Here is a 21,936-nt window from a genome sequence, read left to right as displayed (position 1 = left end):
AAATTAGACCAAGTGGATTAGATCAGAGAGAATCTGAAACGTAGATTTTTGTGCCAGGACAACATTTGTCCAACCCTGTCCTTCGATGGGTGACACATACTGGCATCTGTCCGTGTGTCAGCACATTGTGTGCGTGTGTGTGAGTGTGTGTGTGTGTGTGTGTGTGTGTGTGTGTGTGTGTGTGTGTGTGCGCGCGCGTGTGTGCGTGTGGTCAGTGGAGTTTAGAGATTACGGCAAGAGGTGAGGCCAAACTGACAACATCTGCTCACTTACAAACCACATGACATTGATTTGTTTTATTTTTGATTCCAGCCTAATACCTCTTCCTAACCCCTTAACGTGCAGACACACTTGTAGACACACACACGCGCGCAGTTATAAGTCAGTATGATTGATATAAAAGCTGTCAGTCTCTCTCCCTTGCTGTCAGGCTTCTCTTATCTCCATGGTGACACCGTGACAGCGCTCCATCTATCCCAAACACCCCGATACAAACACGCACGCACACACTCACACACACATGCACTCAAGCAATTGTGTAAAAGCACACACGTGTCCATTTATATGCACGCACACAGTGAGCTCATGCTATTTTTCTTTTCTTTTCCTTTTTTTTTCTTGCAATCAGCCTTAACCTCCATTTGTCTCTTTTTTTTGGCTTCATTTTATATTTGAAGCTGCTGCTGTGGGGACACTGTGACTCCACATGGATCATTTAACTTCCATTTGAAATCTTACACACACACACACACACACACACACACACACACACACACACACACACACACTGACACCAGGCAGCACTTGAAGGCCTCTGATGTTCACCCACTGATGGCCACATCTGTCATGCAAAATCCTGGTCCAGAGATTTTCATAGGGGGAGATTTAATGGGGACTTACTGCTAAAGCATCGTCACAATAGCAGCACACACACACACACACACACACACACACACACACACACACCCACACACACATACACAGACACACACACGTTAGCTCTTGCAAGATCTTTGCATCAGAAGCTCAATACATTTGAAAGTTTAGTCAACAGGTCTACCAGCTGCTAGCAAAAGCAGAGGAGAAGTAAGAAATTAACACTGACAAGCAAAAGAGAAGAGGGACTCATGGAGTTCAGTTATGGAATACTACTACCCTCTACTGGGCACTGGACTCATCTGCAACAGATGTGTCTGATTTTGTCCTGTTTCCACTTAAAATACCCCATTTATTGATACTAGTCAGACTGGCCTTTTTTTTCAGCTGGAGTCCTTGGGTGTATTGATACAAACATTTAGAAAATCCAAAAAGTGCAGCTCAGGAGAGTCATCTACTTCTAACTGCACCTAACAGAGCAATGTCAAATCCTCATCCAAAGGAGGGACTTTTGGAAGTCCTCTCAGTAAGTGAATGAAGTCAGAATTTGTTGAGCAAATACTAATACTTTTAGCTGTAAAAATAAAATGTATGCATTATCTTAAGACACACTGTGCTGTAATGCATGCAGCCAGTTGAATATCAAATGAATTATATAGACTATGTGTATAAGTGATTCCTGTGTTGGTCCTAGAGCATTTACCAGGTCTTGAACAAGACCATTTATATTTAAAAAAAAAAAATCTATTGTAATATTAAACATTTAATGAAGGTCCAAATTTAAAAAAAAAAAAGACCAAAACAGCAGTTTCGCCGTTATTGTTTTAAAAGATATCTTCTGGTGATCTCAATAAGCTTAATTATTTTTCACTGATATAACTGAGTCTTATAGATCTTTTTATACTTTTCTATTACATATCTTGTCATGGTTAGTTTAGCTCCCGGTTGATTTAGTGTTAGGTAAAGTCCTTCAGTCCTGTCAAAGCATTTACAAAGAAATATTATTTGCCTCGGGGCAGATCCATAGGTAGTGCTCTTGGAATATACTGTGACAGAGATGAATAAACAATTCATGGAAAGCCATCACTCATTTAGGCTGACACAAGCTAAGTCAACAATTTTGAAAATGGGCGCACACACAAAAACACACACAGAAGCGAGAAACCCGAGTCTCATTTCATTCATACTGCCATGTAAATGCCTGGATATCAGTGTGCAGAAGATTAGCACACACCCTGTTGTCAAACTATCGGTAAATCCATCACTTGGATCTTGTGCAAAGAGGCAGGACTCAGTGCTCTGTGTACTAAAGCCCACTTAGTCCCGCATAAAGTGTTTAATTGCTCCTGATGACTGTCCTTTGAGGTGAAGAGGAAAGGTAGACAATAGGCACTTGCAAGGTCTGAGGAGGGAGGTGCAGCAGGGCGAATGGGGGATGTCATGAACGATGCCCACTGTCTGCTCTGTGATATCAGATTCCTCGTCGGCTCACGCCAGGCCCTCCGTCTCTTCCCCCCTTCCTGTCTCAGTTAACAGAGCGGTGCCCGATTTGGCCACCAGCGACAACAAAAGAAAACAACTTCGAGAGCGTAAATTAAACATACCTGCAGATGCTTGTTACTGTGAAGTGTGTGTGTGTGTGTGTGTGTGTGTATGCACACAGGCCCCTGCAGGCAGGTGAATAATTAACAGGGCCACTGAGCAAGGCAGGGTACCAGGCTGCGTGTTTTGTTACGCCGGCCTCACTCAGCACAAGCATACAGCATCAGAAAACCCGATCTATCCGACCGACTGTGTGTGTGCGTGCGTGTGCACGGCTGGCTACTTTAGATGACTCTACCATTTGATACCTACAGAACCCTCTCGCTGCTCGGTAACAATTCGCGACAGAAAGCCTATACATGGCCTAGACTGGCAGCGTCAGCTCCTGTAATCAACTTCGGCCTTGCTGTGCGCAGACGACACACACACACACACACACACATATCTGCTCAAAACCGTTTGCCCAGGTGTGCGAGCAGAGAGACCAGCTGTGCACTGGAAGAAGCAAAATCTCCTGAAATATTCAGCACGTCTGAGAAATTTCAGCACATGTGGTTCTCGGTTTTGCCTCGTTGACACATCTTTTTTGCTTATATGACATTTCAGACACTACCAGCCTTCTTATTAATGATGGCCGTTCATCAAGAAAGTTTCAGTCATCCTTGCAAACAAAATATGCATTTTTTTTTTATTCAGCATTAGTATTTTGTTTACAATCTATTTACAACATAGACACACGTGACAGAAAAAAAAAGGCTTTTTCTCAAAATAAAATGGGATTTAATTCAGAGTGAGAGAGCGGGGATAGCTGCTAAGAAAGACAAAGACGACACTACAGAGACAAGAGGGGAACACGTGAGGAATCAGACAAAGAGATGGACAAAAGGAAAAACAAGTGCACGACTGCAGACGGAAACAAAATGACTCGTGCTGATGAAATACAGGTGTCACTGGAACAGAGACATGTCAGACTGCAGAAGATGTGCACAATTAAAGGACGGGTGTCATTCTAAGCAGGCTCCAGTGTTATTAATACTGTAAAATAACAAGGAAAGAAAACACTAACAAACATCTTTTTTCTCCTCGGACCCCTGTTCATAGCTTGTGTAGCACGTGCATTTCCACCGGCCAAGCCAAACAGTTGATGTCTCAGCTGACGATGACAATTCAAGTATGAGTCTGTTTGCAGCGCGGCTGGACGGGGCCGCACGAGCACAGCGGCAGCTCACAGAGGACGGAGGGCGGCGACATTATGGGTTATAATAAAGGATCTGTGTACATGTCGGTTGAGTGTTACGCTCTCAATTTTTTGTAACAGGTTAAGATGACTTTACTGGTGTCTCTTTAACAAAGCTGCCCCCTCCCACTGGAAAATTGATCTCCTTGCTATGATAGAGCAGGTATAGGTCTGTTCCGCAAAAAACAAAGACACCAACAGTTTCTGTAGCGAGAGAGCACCGCCCTTCTGAAATATCCATTAGTGAGATACTGAATCCCCACAAACTCGAATGACACTCTTCCAGCTCGTCTTGTGCTGCGGCCTCACTGACAGGGGTTCAAGAAAAGAGAATTTCAACGCGGGGGATCAGTGTCACTTTGACACATTACCATGCAGGGGGAAATCAGTGTGGTTCACCTTTATGATCTGAATTATTGAAGTATTTCCTCCTTCAGTCTGCATTTAAAAGGAACATACATGAAGGCCAAGAATCAAGATAAAGTAATGATAAAGAAGTCACAGACGGCAGGTTAACTCCAAAAGAAATTTTTTTTTTTTTTTTTTTTTTTTTTGCGTATTTTGGGCAAACACCTAACCGAGCTTCAGTTTTTTTCATGACTCAGCGGGCTCCAACATACTGCATCTCACCTGCTTTGTTTCATTCACACACTCGGTATGATGCTGGGTATTGATTTAAAACCCCTCAAGCATTCAAGCATAGTGCAAACATATGTTTGCAGTGCGAAAGGCCACAAACAGAAATGTGAACCATTCACACTCCGAGTTAAAATCATTACAACCGATCTGCCTACGTTTCTACACTAACTTCTAATGTAACCCCTTACCCTGAAGCATTACCGGAAAAATGGAAATTTCTACCTGAATTGTTTAAAACTAGCTTCTGCTACACATAAGACCAAATACATTTATTAACAGATAGTTATCAAATAAATTGGAGGTGATGTACAAAGTCAAGTGTAGCATTGAAAATGGCAATCAAGTGGTGAATGTACAAGAAATAATAAATAGATAAGGGGTTCAGAATTACAAAGTAGGTTTGACAAAAGCAAAACAATAATGAATGAATGAATGAATGAATGAATAATGCTCTGACGTGTCCCTCATCTCCTGACTCGACGAGCTGAAGCACATTTCTGAGTCTGCCTATCCACAGTATCCTCGGTAGTGATCAATAATGCGTCTTTCTCTGACAAAATAATCACCTTTTCACACAGACTAGCCAAACAGTTCAGTGGAGTTATTCTCCAACAGAACAAAAGTCAGTTTAGACACAATGGGACCAGCTGAGCGTAGTCACAAGTTGGCACTGCTGTGTGAGAAGGGAATATGGTGCGTTTTCACACTGATTGCTCTGAAGACCACAGCGGATACTGTGGATGGAGCCAGAGAGGGAAGCACAGACCTGCGCATCACTGCAAAGATTATTTCTTTTGTTTCAGTTTCTCACACAGTGTTGTGTTGATGAGCCAAGACTCGTGGGCCCACATCGACAGTCACAGTCCCCCCCCCCCCCCCCCCACTTTTTCTTATAAGAAATAAATTAAAAATAAGATCATGTTAAAAAGGTTGAACATTAAAATGCCTTTGTACAGTAATAAATAGATTTATCCTCTATTTACAGTTGACCCAGACACTTGGAGTTTGCAGTTAAATAAACTTCAGATTTTCTCAAAAACTATCTATTTACTTTTATGCTTTTGTTCGGAGGATGAAGGGTTGGCGCTCGGGATTTCCCCTCTTCGTTATCCTTCCACTTTTGAGGAAGGCGGGAAGACAACAGAGGACATGCAGGAGGGAAGACGCACATGTAGAACCAACGTCCTCCGGTGTGTCTTTGCTGTGTTTCATCCTCGTCTACTTTCCAATTTAGTGACGTTTCGCTGTAGCCGCTGCTGTTAAAAGTGGGTTAAATTCGCCTCGTTGCACGCTTACACATTCACCCACACACGCACGCGCGCTCGCACACACACACACACACACACACACACACACGCATTTTGAGCACTCAATGCTTTTCTCTGTCCCCACACGATGCATTGTGTCTCCTCCTACAGCCTCTTGCTTGCTCTGAGTAGCAGTTGCCTCGTAACGCAGACCTAAGAACAGCTTTCTTTATGAGCTTTTTTCTTTTTTTATGAAACCGGTGAACCAGACCTAGGGCTGTGTCCTCAGGGCAACTTCTGCTTCGTCTGCTCCAAATCCAGAACGTTAATTCATCTTTTTCTCGGTTTTCAAGGAGCCATTGCGTTTGTGTTTCCCGTTGGCCATGCTCTCGCTGTGACAATGTCCGTTGGCGACGCTGCCGTCGTCCCTGATGTTGCCGGCGACGCTGTGGTCCCCGACCTTCCCCCTCAGCAATCGTACCACCCGCTGCAGGGCGAGACCTGCGAGAGCCAATGCCGCCCCTACAGTAAAGATCACGTCCAGCAGGAAGTACTGGTAGGGCGACACCTCGTATACAGCTGAGCGCAGGTGGTTAGCACCGTTGTGACGGAGGATGTAACTGATCCAGTAGACGGCCCTGTTCACAGGGTGACCCGGCTGGTCTTTGTGAATGTTGGAGAGCAGACGTGCCTGCTGCCGGTATCTAGAGGAGCAGAGGGGCCAGGTGAAGAGAACAAATCAAAAAAAGAAGAAGAAAAGCCTTTCTATTGAACGTCACAGACACAAACACATCAGGAGGAACTCTGATTATGAAAGGCAAATTAAGACGTGATTCTAGAACTCGTCACAAGGTGGCATCCAGAAACAATAACCCCAAGGCACTGGGTATTGTCTAACCTGCTGTCTTTGATGATGCTGGTCAGGGCAGTGAAGAGGTCTTCCTCTGTCATGTATTTCCAGTGCAGCATGATACCCATCCCTTTGGCCGACACCCGAGTCATGGTGTCATAGTGGTCTCCGAACAGGGGCACGCCCACCACCGGAACGCCGTGATACATGGCCTCGTAGATACTGTTCAGGCCCCCGTGGCTCAGGAAGGCCCGTGTGTTAGCGTGGCCTGGACGACAAGAGGCGGGAGGTCATTTCTTAGTGTGAAAAGTCCATTTCTCATTTTTGACAGGTTGGATTTGTGAATTACATTTTATCAGTTTGATACAGTTTATATAGTGAATCCTACAAAAACCTGCTCAGTGTTGCTCCTACCTCATGAATATACATTTTGCAGCGTTTTTATCACTTCTATGAAATAACAAAATGTTATTCACTTAATGGGCTAAAATTTTTCCTTCCAGTCTCGTCTTTTTTTTTTCTTTTCACCACCTTGTAGGCCCATGTGCGTATCCTCAGATGCACTGAAGCTGAATGTTCCCACATGAACTTTGCCTGACTGACTTCAGTTTAAGTGTTTGATCAACGAAATGTAACACGAAGAGGCAGCCGAGGTGAAAGGTGATTCATCTTACTGCCATTATTAAGAGGAAATATCCCCAAACCTTTCAAAGAATCCTGAAAGACCAGACTAAAATATGGGTTTGGGTTTTACTATATCAAACACTTCACTGACTCAGCTTAAAGTCAAACAAAAAGGACATTACAGTGTTTGCAGAGTAGGCTAAGCAAAGCTCTCTTGCACAACACAATGACACCTTTCAATAGGTGCGTGTCTTTACATATTTTTCATTCCTGATGGCTTGCGCAATGAAGCACTACTTGTTATTATGGTTGGCAGGGGAGCGCGGCTGTTTTAGTAGTGCATGTTGCTTAAGGTCAAATCCTCCATGCCTTGAAAATGGAAAACAGAGTTTAAAAACTTAAAAAGGTCAGTTATGTGCGAAGACGAGCAGAATCACATTCTTGAAATGGAAAAAAACAAAACATAACACAAACAAAAAAAAAAAATTCTATCATCAGTTATAAAGATGTTATGAGGGAGCCATGCGTTCTCTTCCACATTTACCTACCTAGTAAGTCATTTTGAGGCATCCAGTCAACAAGCTTAGTGTTGTTGCCAAGGTTACTGGGTGGAACGCCGGAGAATCTATAAAGAAAAAAAGGAAACTGTGATGTAAAAGGGCAAACAGCACTGATCCAGTTTATCTTGGTTTTTGAGCACAGTATGTTATCGTCTTCTTGTGCAAACACCTCAAAAATCCCGATGTTCAACCATAAGGGGTCAGGTACACATATGATTATACCCTTTTTTTTTTCCCAAGAGGCTTTTTTACTGATTAACAGATTAAGATGTAAACATGCTTCACACTTTGCAGATGGTTTCTCGCCGACAGTTTCTCGACGAGAGCACATCTGACATGAAGTCCTCTAAAACAAAGTGTTAAATGCTAAAAATAATTACGCAGCATCAGTGATTCTCAAAGCGGGCCTTTGCCAGGGAATAACCAGAGGGAGAGAAGCAGCCACAGTAAAAACCTGGGGGTCAAGGGAACGCTTTTTCCCCCATCATGATTTTCTCCTTTAAATGAGTCAAATGTTAAGATGAAATGAAAGAAAGGTTAAACTATTAAGTATTTTATCAAAACACAGATTTCTAGAAATGAATGCATTGTAAATAGAAAAAAATAACTATTAAAAAAAGCCTTCTGCAAATTATATACAAAAACTTACTACAGATTTCACATCAATTAAAAGTAATTTTGACTATCCTAGAATGTAAAAATGAATTTAATTCTGTGAGGGGAGGCTTGAAAACCTTGATACTGGAATATCAACAGTAATTCATTGACAAGGTGGCTATATTCATTTAATTAATCTTTTTACGAAAAACTCAATGACAGACAATCATCAGCCTGGACTGCTGAAAACCCATCAAAGAAGTACACTTTTTTATCTTTGCAAAAATAATTGAATTAAGATTCAATTCCATATAAATAAAACAACAATAAAACTACAAAGAGACACTGAAGGATAACAAGGAACTGATTTACGATTAAATCATTTTTTTAAAAACACTTGAAAGATTTTACACTGAAATCGCTTCTCTTAACAGTTCCGAGTTGCGCTGATCTCCAGGTACACGTGTGGAAAACAATGTTAAACTTGAATTCCTGAATGAGTCTTTTTGTTCTTAGGGGCAAACTCCAGTGGAAAAGGCGAATTTAACCAACTCTAGCTGGACTGAAAACCTGCGTTAACTCATCAACTATTTTCCACAGTGATACTTCTATAGTCACTCAGGACCGAACGGAGAACGACAGCTTTTCAGACACTTAGGACAATCATTGCCATTTGGCATTACTGAGAGCTAGTGAGTGACCCAAAAGCAGCGGGAAGGTAATGTGTAAATGTGATCTAATCATCTCATTTTAATTTAAAGAAAAAAACAGAAGACGTCATTCTTTGCAACAGCTGAGCACACAGAAAGCGCAGCCAGGGACAACACCTTCACGAGTCAATAGCTGACAAAATATTGATTTGAATAAATGAAGGCTTAAGAGACGAGGTAACTACCCTGTTCACACATTAACAAATCTGTCCAACTTACATGATCGTAGTTTATTATTTGATCATTTCTCTATGTGCATTTATATAAACTGGTTAAATTCAAACTTTTCTTTTATCACCCAAAAACTCTAGAAGTTGGCTGGTTGACCTGCAAACCTCATAGTCTTGTGAGGACCCCAGGAAAACTGATCCAATAAACTTAAAAAAAAAAAAGGTGCGCACAGGCACACATACACAAAAGCAACCAGAACTAAAGTAAACAGTAACCTGACAGTGTCAGTCCAACTGAAGTCTGGCATATTTGCAGAAATTCTAGGTTTTGTTGGTTTTTGTGATCTCGGCTTGTGTTAATACAGGATGTGTGTTTACCTGCTGAGTTTCTTACTCAACCAGTTGAGACTGTTTCCTCTTGACAGGAGGGGAAAAAAATGTACGCAATGTGCTGTATTCTTTCTCAGGCCGCTCGATTAACAATAGGAAAGACTACATTTCATCTAGTTACTGATTATTTCTGATCTGTTTCTTATTTGAAATTCTTCTCATTGAATTTTCTGATGTCGGCCTCTTATTATCACCACCTGTTGTTATGCAGCGCTGCAGTGTATCCAGCATGAAAATAGTCAAATTAAACGACTGAACTGAACTGGTATCTCATTTCCTTGTCCCTAAACAAACTGCACAGACACTTGGCTCATTGAATTGTACTCCCTATGCTATGGTGAGTATGTGCAGTGTTACGCATGTAAGCTGCAGTTGTGTGTGCGGAAGCAATTCCACACACACAATGCATATGCATGCAACATTCTGACCCCCATCTGTCCATCTCTGTCTGCTTCCATCCCAAGCCCAAACGCTTTCATCTCTCTTTCATTCTTGAACAAAGCACCAATTCACTGTCCTGCCAATCAAAGCCAACATTCATGGGGCCAATTATCAATGACACGATTCATTTGGCCGGGACCCTGTTCCTCTAATCAGCCCTCTTCCTTTTCTGTGTTCTCAGTTTGGAGGAGGCACTGAGAGCGGCTTTATCATACAAGACCACACTGCGACCCTTGAGAGTTACAAGATGGTTACGTGCCTTACTCCGACTTGCTTCAATGGCAGAAGAGTCGCGGTCAAAATCAGTGTGGCGTCATTTCCTTTAAATCTTCATACATCTAAATTCTGAGCTGTTGTGGTTTATTATAAAGATCCTTTTTCCTGGGTGGCCAGAAACCATAGCAAGTTTTCTGACTGGCTGATGGTCAAATTTTAACTTCAGGTTTCACTCCCTGGTCTCTTTTTGCAGCCTTTTCTCCTCCCTCTGTTGTCAGGTTGGACTCTAATCAAAACAAACTCAGGTTTAATGAATGTATCAACCTGTGGTAGTGTTATGTAGAAAACAAATCAAATCTGTTGGAAATCTATATCTTTGAAAGCCTTTAAACATTTCACATTGTTTTTTAATTTGTATAAATGCCCTCATAATGATCCAGTTTTCAGTGTGTCAGTTATGTAGAAGCATTTATTTTCCAAATAAATGTTCAGAACATGTTTTGTTTATGTCCATTAGTCAATTGCTTAAATGCTATGTTAAGTGAATGCTTTTCTTTTTTTTTTCCTCCTAAACTGTGGTCCAGACAAGAAACTGCACTACAAACCTGCTTTATCCGAAATACCAGCTGCTGAACCCGGCACGAGTGTGTTAGTTTACTGTGAAACCTCATTCATCTTTGATGTATTCAGTTAGGGAATTCAATAAGTGTTGCCCTTCTTTATGTGCTTCTAACACCTTATTTCAAGGATTTTAAGTTGAAAAAGATTCAACAAAACAGAGAAAAACCTAATAAACTGTAGTGAGAACTCTGGTGGTTTTTTTTCCCTCATTCATTGCACTTCACTTTCCCTTTTCCAGTCATACCCCTTTTTGAAATACACACCATCACATCATCAGCAAAACTTTATAATGATGAAAACGTAGAGACATCAATATCTCCCAAAGTCGTAAATAAATTGGCCATGAAGTGAAAAACACCTGATATTCCATACTGAGCTTTGTTTCTTTTTTTTCCCCCCAGACGATATGACTGTAATAATACCATAACAGTCACAAATATCCAACACCTTTTGTAAGGTGTGGTTTGTTGGCTTAGAGGTTTATCCAGTTCTTGTGGTTTATTCATCACGGGAAGGTTTAAAAATATGCTCTCATTAAAATTCCCTCCGTAGATTACAAGATGCAATGGGACAATGTGACATTATTGCCAACAGTTAATGATTATAGATGTTGACTAACAAAAAGAACATTTTTGAAGTGAAATGAAAATGGCGTCATTTTGCTCACCGATTGAAACTAATAAAATTTCAACAGAACCTTGAAAAACTGAGCCTGCACGACTGAAAGTTAAATCTTAAAAACCAGACGGATTTCACTTTTCCAGTCCCCAAAGTGCTTCACGCTATTCATTCACATTCAGCCATTCACACACTGTGCAAGTGCCGCTCAATCTATCTATTGTGAGCAATTTGGGGCGAGGTGTCTTGCTCAAGGACAGTTGACACTTAGACATCTGGACAAGGGGAAATGGGGAATTGAACCTGCAACTTGTTGCTTAAGAGACTCTACCAACCAAGCCACAGCCGCTCACCATAGATGATGTACGCCTTTCAGAATAATTACCCTGGTATAGACTGACTACAAAACAGTTTACTAGGGCATTTCAGCACTTTGGTCATCGATACTCAGTTTCTCCCACTTATGACCAAAAATACACAAAACGGTGTGTCAGAGTGCCGTCGATGAATCACAGGGAGAGAGAATGAATGATGAACCCAGTGCTGTTTTTACTGCATGATTAAATGTTTCTGAGAAGAAAAGACTTCAATCAAAGCAACTCTTTTGTTGGAAAAAGACAAACTGACTGATTAACTTATGCACAGCTTTATAATTCCTTCTTACAGACGTAGGAAGTGGAAAATTAACCAACAATCTGAAATCAGACTAACTTCTACACAAACCACGTGGATTAGTTCATTATTGTGGCTTTTCAAAGTGAAGGAAAAATAATCCCAAAGTAAAACACATGTCTGCTGTCCTTGAGGAAGAAGAAAGAGCCTCAAGGTAAAGTCAGGGTGAACTACTGAGTGGTGTTTGATCAGCCGGATGACCTGAGATAACTCCCTGAACCCTGAGAGGAGGGGGTGGACTGTGGCCTCGAAAGCCAGTCCGATGGAGAGAAACAATGTGTTGTCTTCTCTTTACAATGCGCCGCAGTACAGCAGCAGACAGTGGGGGTCTGCATGAACAGTAAATATATACGAGCTAAAATCCCCTGAGATTCACAGCCTTCCGAGTGCTGGGCTGAGCCGCAGAGCGCCGCTCACATCTGTCGCAGTGACAGCTGTGCGTGTGCAGATTTTCTTTACCTCCAGATGACTCGCTGGGGCAGCCTGGCCAGGGCTCCTGCCAGTTTGTGAGCAATGTCGTGGGAAAGGTACTTCACTCCCGCTCCAAACGACACAACCACAAAGCCATGCTCCGCTGTGTCATTCACCCATGCCTCAAAATCCTGTGCAAATATGAGGGGGGGAACAAAAAAAACAAAACTTTAGAAATACATTTCACGGCCAGGCTTTGGGCTTGCAAGACAAAACCTGTAATAATTGTATGATACAAAATCGTAATTCTTCCATATTATGTACATAAAGCTCATATATTGCTCACACGGAAGATCATTTCAATTAATAGACTCCTAATCTTTAACACTCATCAGTAGAAGAGACTTTTTACAGTCTTACAACATCACGGATCCTGCCACTATCTGGCCTCTTTTATCTCCAACAGGAAATAAACAATTATGGTGCCATTTCATCTGAGCTAATCTCACAGCTACAGGCAGTATGATTTATGGTTTTGCTGTTAAATGTAATAATGACAATTTTTGTTATTTCTTATTTTGTTATTTCATTCATTGACAAAAGCAAAAAATAAAACAGTTCAATACAAAAGAAAAGCAATAAGCATTAAGCATAAGTAATGAGCAATACATGCTGCTGCTGAACAGTAAAATGATAACTTGGTGATAAACCGCTTACAATATCTAGTAGCAGGGATGCACCAATGCCACTTTTTTAAAGGACAAGCAAAAGTACTAACCTTCAGCTACTTGCCAAACACTGAGCACCATACAAGTACTTATTAAATGCCATAAAGTCAAATTGATACACCATACAAAACAATACACAGGACTCTATGCGTTGCTGCAGACCACCAGCCTACAAACATCAAACACACTGTTCTACGGAACCGAGTTTGCTGTGTGCTGCCGGCTCGCTGTTAATGAGACCATGTGTAGCATACAGCACCTCTGGTGTGTGAGCTCTGACACTATTCAGCATGTAGCACGTCTCAGAGTTGCGCTCTGAGCAGTTAAAACTAATGAGCGACATCGACCAAACTCCAAATGCCACTGGTGATTAAGTTTGTGTTTTAAAAAGCAATTTTTTTTTTTTTTTTAAGAAATTGAAGGTTTTTCTAATTCAGTTAAGAACAATTTTTAACAGTCTATATATTATAATACACTTGCATTGTCAGTCAGTCCATATAATGTTGGTACATGCAGGTCGTTTTTTGGGTTATATGTTTTACAGTACAGTGACTACAGTATTGTTTTCTTTTATTATTACTGAAATCAAGATGTCTCCATGAGGATGAATAAATTAATGACAAGTGATCAACTTTAACATTTCAGAGATTAAAATTATTAGAAAATTCTTTGACACTGAATTTAAACGGGTAAATCAATATAAAATCTATGGGATGATCACAGGTTGTTTCTTTACCTTTAACGACTTCATTTCCTTAACAAAGTCGGGAGGGAGACGGCAGCAAGTACTTGCAAGTCCCGTCTTCATTCTTAAAGTCGTATTCAAATTAAAGTCTCCACTAAAGCCTTGTTTCAGACGTTGGCATAATCAGTAAAATGTTTGTCCTACAACTTCAGTGAGGAGAGGTGGAGACCTGCGGCAGACTGATGCTGAGGTGGTAAAATAATAAAAACAGCTGACATCATGTGCAATAAAGTAAATATGGTAGAGGTGTGTTCCTCATCCAGAGAAATGTAAGGTTGACACAAGAAACTGCTTTAGGATTTAGTCAGGTATAATTGACCCACATTCCTGGGTCATCCTCTCTGAAGAGACTGTTGGATAAAAATATAGCTTGAAATTATCAAACTGAAAATCCTCGATAGAGGAAGCCACGAGGGCAAGAGAGGCTTCTAGGATGTTCATTTTGTATTGACCACAGTCCACACTATGGTAAAATAGTCATTTTTAAAATCTTCGAGGATTGACTGACAAGCAGTGGTTGGGGACTCGTCAGCCATGTTGCAGGGACAGAGGCACAGGGCGAGCGGAGGGACGGAGGCCAACGGTCCAGCTGCAGCAGCTAAGGCCGGCCCTGGCACAGAGCAGCCGCAGGGCACACTGGGCTCTGTGTCCCAGCAGCACAGCCCTACTGTCCCTACAACGCAGCCTTAGTGACCCCATAAAGGAGTCTCAGTGTCCCCTGAGTTCTGCCCGGAACAATGACCTCGTTCTCCCTCCATTTCCATTATAACTCCCTCCACACAACGCAGCACAATGTACCCCATTGGCTGGAACGGCATTCCTAAACCCCCCCCTCCCACCCCCTACCCTCCCCGCAGCAGATACCGACGGCCCGCGCTCGCAGTGTCCAAACGCTGGACTGACCCCCGTCGCTGCCCACCTCTGCTCTCCATCAATCCCCCTCCCTCCCGGCTCAAAATCCACCATGTCCATTCAAGCCAAAGCCATCCCTGACCCAGACTCATCCATAAAAGCTTGCCTTTGTGGCAGGATGTGATAATTGCATAGAACAGAAAAGAAAATCCTTTTTTTTTTTTTTTTTTTTTTTTTTTTTTTTTATCTCAGAGAAATTCTTTAGCCAGAGAATTATTCAAAATCCAACAGCTAATATGAGCATTTAAAAAATATTTGAATACCACTGACTACACTTTCTTGAAACAATCAAATGTTGGAATTTCTAACAGATATTTTTGGCAGGTTTCCTAACACAGAAAAATAACAATTAATTAGACGTATTCACTCGAATAGCAAACACAACCACTAATAATGAAAACATTGGGGAGAACTTGATGCCCTTAAATAACTCAACAGGCGCACCCATCAGAAACAGTAATAAACAAGCTTCAACTTGAAATGAAACTCAGTCAGTTACATCACAGTGGATGTTCCAGATACCGAACAAACACTTCCCGAAAATGACAGTACAAAATATCTGTGAATGTATGCTCGGAAACAGCTAAAAGTGTTTTAATGACCAGAACAAAAGGTTCCCAACTATGCAACTACCTGTCTTAGACATAAAAAAGAAAGGTTGCGTGTCTTTTTAGTCAAAGAAGGGCCTAAAGAGCGATGAGTCTCTGCATCCTGCCTCGGAATCCCACATTTGCATGATGGCAAAGTCAAACTCTGCCACCCTAAATTAGCAATGATACTGCAGTGCCTCTGTCAACAACAGCTCACATCAGGATTGGGTTTTCACTGTGACCTGAGCGAGCGCGACTCAGACACACTTCTGGCTTTTATAATTTAGTCTGTACATCTTTAAATGGATAAAACCATCTTAGGATAAAAAGTAAATGACTTTTTGGCAGGCTCATAATATATAGCTGTTCTGCATATAAAATAGTTGGAAATGACACCTGGAATTTGGTTAACCACAGATTTAGACTGACAGCTGATAGAGCCATAACTATAACTTTGAAATTTCTGGATTAGGTCAGAGAGCAGTTTTTCAATAAAGGCGCTCGCTGATTTATGGCTAAAGTGACATTTGGATGAACGTGTTGAAGTTCTTTCAAACAACAATACAAAACAACAAAACAATAACCCATGTATCTGCACCTGATAATCTTTTTCTCTCCGTCTGCCTGCCTCACAGTCTGTAAATCTTTGCGTCTTGTCTGGGTACTGACCTCTGGCAGTGGGCTGGGGGGCTTAGTGAGGATGCCTCCTATGTACACCACGTGTGGAAGAGTGGGCCTGGGGAACTCCAGAGCCATGTCGGTGCAGAGCATCCACAGCCGGCTCCCCTGCACCAGGTCGGCCATGGCCACTTGAGGTTTTACTCCGTGCTTCTTCATAATCCGGTCGTACTTTGGTAACGCGATATAATGGACTCCGAAGCGCTGCACCAGGTAAACAGCTGTGTTGGCGATTCTCTGCGTCAAGGACATGCGGTCTGTCAGCAATGAGTTGAACTCGGGTACGTATGATAACGGCGCCGGGGCTCCTACTTCTGCGGGGTACCACAAACCGGTGCTGAACACAGCGTATTGCACACCCAGGATATGAGCGATCACAAAGCCACACATTTCATTGGGGTCCACTAGCAGCAGGTCGAACTTGGCCTCTTTCAGGCGGTTCATTACTTCAACGCTGCCGACCACAGCGTCACAGTTCTGAGAATAGTGGTCGAGAATGTCAAACAGTTCCAGAAATGTCAGGCGGCCTGAGAAGATGTTGGTGACTTTGGATTGGAGGAAATTGTCAGCCGAGCTGCTGTTAAAGATCCCTGGGTACCGCTGTAAGTGGTAGTGGGGAGAGGGCGGGACCTCGCGACCCTCGGAAACTAGGAAATGGGTCTCATGGCCCTCCTTGTGTAACGCCGTGGCCAAAGTCTTGAAGATGTAGAGGTGGGATTCGAACATGATGGGAGGGACCACGATCACTTTAGCGGCCCGCGTTGCACTGGCACTCAAGGTGATGAGGCCGAGGAGGAGTAGTGACGGGGATAGTAGCATGGCTGAGGAAAGAGAGAACAAAACAAAAACACGTTAGTCCTGCATGACGAACATAGTCATATCACAGTGGAAAATCAGAGGAGAACTAATCAGGCTTGTATCATACACTTTATATATTAAATCAGGATTCATATAAATGACAAATTGATCAAGAGTCACCCAAATTCTTTAAAATGACAGCATAATAATTGATGAAGATTGACAACTCTAAACATTTCCTTTTTTTTTTTTTACTGCAAAGAGGTACGAGTCCAATATGGATACCGCCTTTAAATTACGACTGACAATTAAAAGGACTTGAATTTTCTGAAGAAAAATAATGCCAATTTCCTTATTATGCCATTCTTCACAATTTCTCTCAATATCAAATGCAATAAAATGAGCATCATGTCTTCCCTCTTTATCAATTTGGTTGCATTAAAAAAAGCAACAAACTTCATGCTGAATGTACCAAATCTACAGGAAGATGTGTGTGTTGGCCCAGCTCTCAGTGTTGTGGTACATCTGACACTCTTCTGAAAACACTGCACTGACCAATAAACAGAAAAATAAATTCACCAAACTAATCAAGTTACACTGAGACTTTCTCCAGCTTCGCTTCTATCAATCACCCATCTTATTTGTAGGTAGTAGTCTCTCAAACCCAAAATCACAAATCCCTGCCCATCACCTCAAATGAGGAAAATAAATTCAATTGTTGGGGTTACATCTTAGTTTCAGTCGGCTCATACGTAGACTAAGACAACTGACCTTTTCAGTGTTTGCACATTTGCGTAGTTCACCGTCAATATTTAACCTTGCCTGCCGTCTTTTAACATAATTCAGTTTCACCCCTTCATCCCTCTCACCCTGTGCACAGCCGTCGCTGACATGGCGTGGGTAGCACCAACGTCATTCTAAACCCCCAGTCGTTCTATTCACACACACAAAGAGCCATTATCAGGGCCTCTATGGCATAGCCTGGGCCTATATGCCTGCACCCACTCCCCTTCTCACTCGGATTAATGATCAACAGTGGAAAGATCCTTGTGGAAAGTCATTGATTATTCCGTTTTGGCTTTTTTCCCCCCCTATTTTTAGGGTTTCATCTAATATAATGTAGAAAATAAAACCTTTCTAGGCATATGTTTTTTTATGTCTATCTTTTTTTGAAATATGCTTTAGAAAAACAAGAGGTGCAGTTCATCTGGAACAGGTCTTACTAGAGCATGATCTTACAAATACCATTTTATGCAGCTCAGCAACATGTGGCTGCAGGTTTTGATGCGTTAGAGCGCCTGCAGGTAAGCCGAGTGAATGTAACCATACATTTTATAACGTCACACTAGAATCCTGTCAAGGACATAAAGCACTGACTAAAACAAGTGGAAGTGGTTATTTCTTCAAGTCAGCCACGCAAGATATCGCTAACATAACAATTTATCAGTGCCTGGGTAACATCACTTGATTGCGTTGCCATTATGTTTGAATGTATAACGAATGGCATGACCTCTTTTTGTTGCTGTTGACCCATCACCTGATAGCATCTGAGCAGGATTGTGAAGCACACCAGCCATCTGTGTGGAAATTCTTGCCGACCTCAGCAGACGCCCAACGCAAAGTGTAATCAAGGTGGCCACCATTTTCTTTAGCATTGTCCTTTGTATGCCGTTACAAATACCTCTCAATCCAGACTGTTGACGGTAACTATAGAAACCAGCCGCTGTCTACCGGCGACTGTAATGCGTCATGACTTAGGTTACTGACAGTGGAGTCTGGTTACTGCGCACACGGGGCTAGATGAGGAAATTATCTGGATTAACAGAATGAGCAGGTTCAAAATGATGAGATAAACAGTGTGAACCTAAAGTACGGCGGAATAAAGCAGGAAATGCACAAAAGTTAAAGAAAAGTTTTCATCTGGGGAAAGTTTTCAACGTATAGATGATTAATTCATCAGAAGACGAGAGCTGGGAAATATACAACTACGATGTTGATGCTGTTAAATGCTTTGATTCATTACCAAGCTCAAAAAAAGGTTTTTAAATTTTATAAGTGTATGAAGTCATGGCCCAGGAAATTTTAAAAATCATGCCTGCTTTAGTTAATATCTTCACATAAATGTTACAAGGAAAAAAAAAATATTCAGCAAAAAAAAGGGCTCCTTTTTTAAATTTTCCTTTAATCCCATAAAACACATTAATCTGACAACAAAGTGGATTTTATCTGAAATGAAAAATGATTATCGTTAACCAGAAGTAAAGAAAGACAAGACTGTTTGAAGATTTGCTCTTAATCCTTTAACCTTATTGACCTGCTTTCCATCCACAGGAGCCAAGCTGCAGTTAACTTTCACATTAGTCAACCGGGTAAATTATTCACTTTAAAACTGCCACAGAGCTGTGAAGTACAGACAAATTGTTTCTTTGTAGCTGCTGGTGCTTTGTGTGAGAAGCACTTTGGCTCTGACAGACGAAATCCAAATAAACTGCAACGATAGCATTGTGATCATCTGGAATTAAATGGTTTATACGGTTTTCATTACATCTTTCTCTTGTGTATTCCTCCTATTCAAACCAATTACAGCTTTGGCTGTAAAAAAAAAATGTTTTATCTATTCAGTCACACAAGATGGTAATTACACAGTGATTAACAATCTCTAATGCCCTAATCTAGATGAACATTTTTCTTGATTTGGCACAGCAGGAGGAGCAGACATGCTGCTACCCCAGCAGGGGTTCATTAGCTCATTGCACCCTGTTGAGAGGGGAGATATGGCATCCGAGAGCTCATATTCAGGGGGGATAAATAGCCAATCTCACATATTTGCTTCCAAACAGAGCAAGATAAAACAATCTGAAGTTTATTTGTCGCAAAAAAAGTCAAGTCGGTCCTATAAAAAGGCAGTCCATGTTAATCACGCTTGACTTTTAAAATAAAGGCATATTTTTAAATACGAAACATGACACACAGGCGAAATACTGTGGGACACGTGATTCACTTTATCTTTGAAGTGATATTGCTCAAGCCATGGTGACTACAGAATGAGTTGCAAACTGCCAAACACTGTATGAAAAAAAAATAAGTGATGAAATGATTAACCTTAAGCATGCAATTTCAACAAATCAAAAGTCACACCCTGATAATGAATTCCAACATGCCAGCACGTGCAGTGTGCTCAGTGGTTGCAAGTCCATGTCGGCCTTCAAGAATGTCTTCGAGAAAGAAGGAATGAAATGTTGCAACACTTCAAATGAAGTAGTTTAGTGAAACTTCTGTGACAAGAGTAAAATATTAATTTGTAATTTTAAGGTAAGGCAGGGCAATGGAGGGCAACACAGGTATGATGAGGAGATATGAATTCTTAGATTTTGGTGAAAACAAAATGAAAATGGGATAAAGAAAAAAAAACCCTGCCCTGTCATATCCCATGATGTTTATAATGGAAACATGGTCTCTCTGTATACCAGTATCACTCGCTTTAGTCAGAGAGTGTACATTGAATATCAAAGTTAGAGGTATATCCTCAGAGGACATTACTTATTTTCTGGATAAAAGCAAAGTTTGACTGAAATACCAAGCCTTGAGCATTAGAAATCCACCTGTATGATTCAGACAGGGTGGACTTTCGAAACATCAATACTCTGTTTACTGTTTGCAAACATTTTCCTACATCCTCAACATTTTTTCACCAGCAGCCACTTCCCTCAATCCAACTGCGCTGTGTGCCTCCACACACTCCCGAGCAAGAATTGACAACAGAAACTGGTTCAACAGGATCTTTGTAACCAAGAGTTAATCGATGCTTTACCGAGCAAACATGAAAATGCGAGTAACTCCTGTAACTATTCACGGTGCCTTATTTAAACAATATACTAAAAAATAGAAATATGTGGAGTTATTAATTTTTTTTAACTTTGCTGAAGTGTTATAAACTTCAACATGAAGCATTTCTTTAAATTTCAGGACTCCATGTTGGGCCTTGACTTGAAGCAAGACTTGTCCTGCAGTTTCAACGCAGGAGATTTCTTGATAAGCATCAGGTGATTGGTTTGCGTTTGTGCAACATGACTGGCCGAACAAGTGCAGAAACTCAGCACGTGCGCGACAGATTTTTAAATGCCATTGGCTTTCAGCCTATAAAGGACCATCTCGTATGATTTGCTGTCAGATTCTATCTTTCAGTCAAGGCGTAGCACACCACTGAAAAACAACCCAAAAGGCCAAAACATACAGTCACCGAGAATAATTTGTATCATGTGTGAAACGGGCCAGAGCCCCAAAGTTATTCACAATTCAGAGGGAAACCTGCCGTTTCCGAATTAATGACCTGTGCAAGTCACGAAAATAAGGCAGCGACCTGGAACTCCGAGAGGAAGGAGGGGGTTTCGGCTGTCGCGCACGAGCTCCTCCAAAAGATAATTAAACAGCTGATCCGAACCAAGAAGCGTCGCTCATACCGTCGATGACTCCGTGCCACGGAAGTGTGTGAATATAGACAAGAGAAACCTGTCGTTTAACAGCTGCGTAGCGCGCGCTCTGCCTTGACGGTGCACCTGTTGCGCCGCGGCGCGCGCAGCAGCAGCAGCAGCTCACCCGAGTTGGCCTTACCTTGAGACTTGAGTGTCGCTCAGTGGGCAGGGGGGGTGGGGAAGGTGAGGTGAGCCTGCTGCAGCCCCGGTTCCCCACAAACACAAGTTAAAGCGGCGGGGGAGGGAAAGCCCAAAAGAAAAGTGCAGAGGACTCGAGCGAAAACAAAAGGGCCGTGAAGTTAAACGGGTCCCGGGGCATCGAATACGGGCGGAGGGAGCGGTAGCCTCACAGGCTCTTTCTCCTGGAGAGGTGGAAGGCGGGACTTGCCGTGTTGCGAGATGGAAAAGAAGGGAGTGGCGGAAAGAGAGAAAAGAAGAGTGGTTAAGTAAAATAAGGGTGGAGTGCAGAAGTGCTCGTGCGCGCTACAGTGACACTGCTGCAGGTAGTAACGCCACCTGTGTTGATACTGTCAATTTTAGCCCGAGTTTAGAGGTCACAGGTTAGTTTGTGTAGAGTGGCTGGTAAAAACTG

At 41.9% G+C, this 21,936-nt stretch overlaps 1 protein-coding gene across 1 annotated transcript; it reads right to left on the bottom strand.

Annotated features, from left to right (window-relative positions):
- Window positions 1–4,176: 4,176 nt before the first annotated feature.
- ugt8 (UDP glycosyltransferase 8) lies at window positions 4,177–21,745 on the bottom strand. The gene is made up of 6 exons (XM_030094216.1): window positions 21,484–21,745; window positions 16,066–16,895; window positions 12,470–12,612; window positions 7,564–7,640; window positions 6,440–6,659; window positions 4,177–6,245 (listed from the first exon to the last, which is right to left on the bottom strand). Exons 2-6 carry the CDS (start codon window positions 16,891–16,893, stop codon window positions 5,867–5,869), a joined length of 1,647 nt encoding a protein of 548 aa, XP_029950076.1. The 5' UTR covers window positions 16,894–16,895; window positions 21,484–21,745; the 3' UTR covers window positions 4,177–5,866.
- Window positions 21,746–21,936: the final 191 nt, after the last annotated feature.

Source organism: Salarias fasciatus, chromosome 6 (assembly GCF_902148845.1).
Source record: "Salarias fasciatus chromosome 6, fSalaFa1.1, whole genome shotgun sequence".
NCBI classification, from domain to species: domain Eukaryota; kingdom Metazoa; phylum Chordata; class Actinopteri; order Blenniiformes; family Blenniidae; genus Salarias; species Salarias fasciatus.
Note: the sequence above shows the minus strand (reverse complement) of the source record. Positions and strands in the feature narration are given on the sequence as shown.

Bases quoted from the DNA above. Each gene is read 5' to 3' on its own strand.
- ugt8 (XM_030094216.1), bottom strand. From the start codon at position 16,893: ATGCTACTATCCCCGTCACTACTCCTCCTCGGCCTCATCACCTTGAGT. The intron at 7,641-12,469 runs GTAAAGAAAATC...TTTTCTTTATAG, and splicing joins CCCCAGCGAGTCATCTGGAG to ATTCTCCGGCGTTCCACCCA. The intron at 6,246-6,439 runs GTTAGACAATAC...CTGCTCCTCTAG, and splicing joins AGCATCATCAAAGACAGCAG to ATACCGGCAGCAGGCACGTC.